Source organism: Diadema antillarum, unplaced genomic scaffold, assembly GCF_040938485.1.
Source record: "Diadema antillarum isolate AM-2024a unplaced genomic scaffold, OU_Dant_1.0 scf00000150, whole genome shotgun sequence".
Taxonomy (NCBI): domain Eukaryota; kingdom Metazoa; phylum Echinodermata; class Echinoidea; order Diadematoida; family Diadematidae; genus Diadema; species Diadema antillarum.
This window is the reverse complement of record NW_027271039.1, coordinates 1539498-1544688: the sequence shown is the minus strand read 5'-3', so window position 1 is coordinate 1544688 and position 5191 is coordinate 1539498. Positions and strand designations below refer to the sequence as shown.

Sequence of the window (5191 nt, the reverse complement as noted above, 5' to 3'; positions counted from 1 at the left end):
GGACAAGGTCAAGGGAACACATCTAACATACCTACACACAAACGCGCGGACGCGCCAGTGAGAACACATTCACTCACACAATTACATAGTAAGAATAAGCGAGCGGAACCAGAAAGTCGTGGCCTAGTGATATTCTTTGTGCGTTTTCTTATTCTCCAGTATCTTTTTTTTTTTTTGGGGGGGGGGAATGCCCGCAGGTTCGCGACCTCTATATAAACAAGTAACAGACGATACAGTCTTAGATATTTAGTAACTGCACGGAAATATTCGTTATGGGGGAACAAGTGGGTTACAATTTCTGTTTAAAGTCATATATTTTGCTATCTTCTCCCAGAAGTAGGGCTGCCCTTCGGGGTCTTGTGGCCACATGAGGTATGCCCGATTATCACTGAGAAATAGACGGATAAGAAATGGCAGGTCGGCGTTCGGTATTTCCTCTAGAAACACAAGCACGATCTTTTCTACCTTGACCTCATTAACATGGTCCAGGGCCAGTCGGAATTTAAGAAGGAACATGTGGTTCCTGAGAGCATCTGCGCTGATGAGAAAGACCACCTTGAAGCTGTTTTCCACAAGTAGGCTGACGGAATCCAGGTAGTACATCCCAAGCCTTAGGGCCTCATCTCCAAAGGCAAGTCGGTCATATTCAGGCAGATTGTCTTCCAGATCATGCCGGAAATTCTCATCTACCCACTCTTCATCCTCGTCGTGGAAAACAACGAACATATCGTAATGAAAATCATCTCGCTGCTGTCGTGGGACTATTTCTCGGTAACCAATGAAGTGGATCTTGCATAGGAAGAGCCCGTACCTGATTTTCCAGCGATTGAAATAGACCAGGATTATAACAAGTGTAGTACACATTACACTGACTACGAGTGAGGAGTACAGTACAAACTGTGGACCACATTCTCTAACCGGATCAAAATCAATCAAAGGCTTTTCAGCAGCAGACTTAAATGAGCCAGGGTTAGCACATTTCGTGTGTTTACTTGATACAAGAATGATAGACCTCGCAGCTACCCATTTAGGTAACCACTTAAGGGAACAGTTGCAACTCCACTGGTTGTGATTCAAAATTAATACAGAGAGAGAATGTAGTATAGGCTCGAAGGTCATGATGTCTATCATTACCAGGTCATTAAATGAAAGATCTAATAAGGTTAGATTTGCAACGTTTCGAAACAAATCGGCGGCTAAGAACACTAGATTATTATGAGCTAGTGATAATTCTCGCAGTTGAACCGTGTCATTGAGGAAATTTTCGGGAAGAAAACCAAGCCAATTTCTCTCTAGACTGAGAGTTCGAACACTAAAAAGCCTTTCGAGTAGTGTATCCGTTGCAATTATATCACTTCTGTCTAAACATAGGTCTCGCAAACTAGGAAGGTTTTCGAAAAAAGGACCCGTTATAAAGGTCATGTCGGTACCATCAAGGTTCAGTTCACGTAATTCCTGCAATCCACTAAACGAGGTCATAGTATGATTCTTATTCCAAAGAAAAGAAACGGTTATGCCAGTACCCTGCAAGTTTATTGTCTGCAGGAGAGGAGTGTTCCTCTGAAGGGTTCCGGGAGAAAACATAATTGGAAGTATTCCTCGTGTTTCGTGAATGTCTAAAAATTTTAGTGAGCGCAAATTAAGCAGTTGAAGTTCACCTTTGATTTCGCAGTTATTCAAAAATAGAGTGTTCAACGACTCTAGTTCCGAAAGTAAGATGTCCTTTACTGGATGCATATCGTTAAAAGATAAATCTAAAACTTCTAAATTCTTCAGTCCGTTGAATGCATGATCCCCTATTCGCACGAAGTTATTCAGCGAAAGGATAATTTTAGTGAGATTCACATTCCACATACAACTGTTCACATTTATTACGGAAATGCCATTATTTGCTAAGGACAGCACTCGCAGCGAAGACATACCCGAAAAGTGGCTAGGTTCAATCGCTTCCAGAGAGTTGCCGTCAAGGGATAATTCGTGCACAGCTGTCAAGTTTTCGAACCCTCTTGGAAGAAGCTCTGTAAGATCATTATTGTTTAGGACTAGCTCAAGGAGGAATTTTCCGTGTAAAGCACCGACTAGTCCAGGTCGTAAGTGAGTGAGGCCGACACTTGAAATATCTAGCGATATTATTGTTGACGACGATCGTACACCCTCGAAAAGGTGATAGATCTCTTTTTCTGGAAGCAGTATTCCACTCATTATAAGGTTTCGGACTTTGAGGGACGAAATAGTGGCTGGGCTTACAAGTTGTATTGGATTGTCGGAGAGATAGAGATAATCTGTCCTGCAGCCCATCACAAAAGACTTTTCAGAAAGCTCTGCAAGTTTGTTGTCCTGAAACCAAATGTTCAGAAATGTCACATTGTGACAATCAGTCCAGCTGACTTCCTGCAAAACATTATTTCTTAAATCTATACTGGATGGGGTAATCATCGCCTTTAGGAGATCATCAGAGATAAACGGAAGCTGACTACCTCTTAACAGAATGGTCGTGAGATTAGTGCTGGCAAACATCCCCCCTTGTATTACCGGAAGACGTTTGTTATATGATAGACTTAGACTCTGCAGAAATGATAAACTCAAGAACGTGCCACTATCTATGAAAGAAATGTCGTTTTCTGAAATGTCCAAATCTCTTAGTTGCTTGTAGAAGATGAATGATGTATTGTACAAGGCGATGATATTGTTCGAACCCAAGTCGAGAATTTCAGTGTTACCGGGTAGGTCTTTGGGCACCGACGACAGTCGAGAGAATCTGCAAGACGCTTCAAATCTGTCCCGGTAGATGACACACTCTGCGGACACTGGTCTCATTGTACAAAGGGACATGAAGACGTGTATACGAATGAAAAAGAGAAGAGGCGCCCTTTCCTTGTGATTCATCTTTCCCGCAGACTTGTCGTCGTACTATTCAGGAAACAAAAAGAGCAAGTACCATGATCCGTTTACTTACATACGTATACCTTCGAACTTTTTTCTTCTGTCTATTGTGATTGTTTATAGTAAAGGATGTTACAAAGTGATCATAATTATGAATCAAAACATTAAAGTCATGCATTCACATTACTAAGCAAATACGATGCAAAGTCCCTTTTTTATCACATGACTACTAACGTTGAAATCACCTGTTTGATCCCTCTTTGTTTATGACAAAAGTCTTTCATGTCCGCGTCTACATTATCAAATAAATATTTTTGAATGATATTTGAGGTGACGTGGTTAAAGAATAATCGTCACTATAACCTATCACCTACAGAAACCACTTTCACAGTATATCCTACATACAGAAACCGTTCAAAGAGGTAAGGACGTCAATATTTTGAAATACAAAACAAAACAAAACGATATGTTGAATGGGGAAAGAATTACATACCCCTCCCACCATATTTGTGTATATGTGACCGTGCACCTCAAAACAAACATAAAGTCGCACACACTGATTTTGCGTGAGGACAGAAAATAAGACAGTGAAATGGGTCAACCTAGCCGAACTTGACTTTTTCATATCTTCTGAAAGAGCAGGTCTTCTTTTAAATTATGCTAAAATTTGATTTGGTATCATAAAACGGGCAGGAAAGTGTGTTTTTTGAGCAGTTTATCTCGAACATTTTTGGTAGAATAGTGTGATTAGGTGTGTCTTTAGAATCCCTTTTTCATTTCTGAAAAACCTTGTCCACACTCTTCACTTTCAACTCTAATAACTTTTGAAAGGATAGTGCTACTGCTTTGAAATTTGACATTAATCATGGATATAATGTGTCAATGAGGCATGCTTAATTTCACTTTAATCTGATATTTTTTTCATTGTTGTTACTCTGGTGGTTTACTTCCTGTTTTTTGTCCCATTCATCGCACAGCCAGCACGGTTTGGTAAAGATTAAGCGCATGAATAGAGACTGTACTTCAGAGCCTCTTTTCTCAGTTCACACTTTTCCTGAGTTTGTTCCTTCTGTCCAATATTTAGATAGGTTAGGAGAGTCCATTTGATTTGAGTTATGCATCATTTTAAAGCTTAAAGTTTGCTCTTTCAGAATATGGTCCTAACTAAAAATTCATGTCTGGCAACTTTTTGAGGTGCAGGGTCACATATGAAGAGTTTGTTCGCAAAAACCAATAAGTCCATTTTTAAAGATTTTGAAGTACGGTCTCTGTCATAAAGTACAAAACAATACCTTTTAAATGATATATTGGTCACTACATATTATAAATGTACATTTTTGAACTTATGTTCAAAAGAAGCGAAAATGTTCTTATTATTCTCTTCATTTTTCTTGACCTTTAATCGCGAATATCTCCATTTGGCAGATATGGACTTATCGGTTTTTGCGAACAAACTCTTCACACACACACACACACACACATATATATATATGTATAATATATATATATATATATATATAATATATTATATATATATATAAATAATATATATTATATATATATATATATGTATATATATATATATATATATATATATATATCGTCGGTCGCATTACGAACCGGCGAATGTTCGAATTTGGGTCGATTTTTCAAAATTCACTTTTTTCCATTTTTGGAATGTCCATACCAAACTCTACCTATCCCCAAAATTCACGAAAACACGTATTTTTGGTAATGACGAATTTTCAAAATGTCCAAATGCTGCAATTTGTGACATTACGAACCGGCAAATGTTCGTATTCGCCGGTTCGTAAAATACCTGTTCAGACGGTAGCACACGTGAGGTATGTGGGGCGGATCGAGGAGCTTGCGAGGCCGTGAGCGAGGGCTCGTCATCACCATCAGTCCCATACACTCGGAATTGTGCTGGTATGTAACTACTAGGTGCATTTTGTTGCTCATTTGTTATTTAATATTCTGTTTAAAAACAAAAGTAATGATAATCGGGGCAGGTTAATGTGTAATCATAAAATATTACATCAGAGAAGTAGAATTGCTGGACAATATCATGTAAAAGTAGCTAATTGCCTGTGTATTTCATTTCCTTTTAGATCCTTCACCTATCCTAGCCACCATAATTTGTCGAAGGGGGTCCTTAATTATTCTTGGTCAGAGATAAAGCAATCCTCCCATACAACCCTGATGCATTTTTTAAAAACTAAAGCATAGTAGAATCTATAAACTGAAAAAAAAAATTGCAAATACCCAGGTAGAACTGTAAAAAGGCCCTAAGTAATAAATGATTATC

At 38.6% G+C, this 5191-nt stretch overlaps 1 protein-coding gene across 1 annotated transcript; it reads right to left on the bottom strand.

Annotated features, from left to right (window-relative positions):
* Nucleotides 1-270: 270 nt before the first annotated feature.
* Nucleotides 271-4779, bottom strand: LOC139721777 (toll-like receptor 13). Its single transcript, XM_071633099.1, has 2 exons — nucleotides 4703-4779; nucleotides 271-811 (listed from the first exon to the last, which is right to left on the bottom strand). The coding sequence occupies exons 1-2, from the start codon at nucleotides 4777-4779 to the stop codon at nucleotides 271-273; spliced, it is 618 nt and encodes a 205-aa protein (XP_071489200.1).
* Nucleotides 4780-5191: the final 412 nt, after the last annotated feature.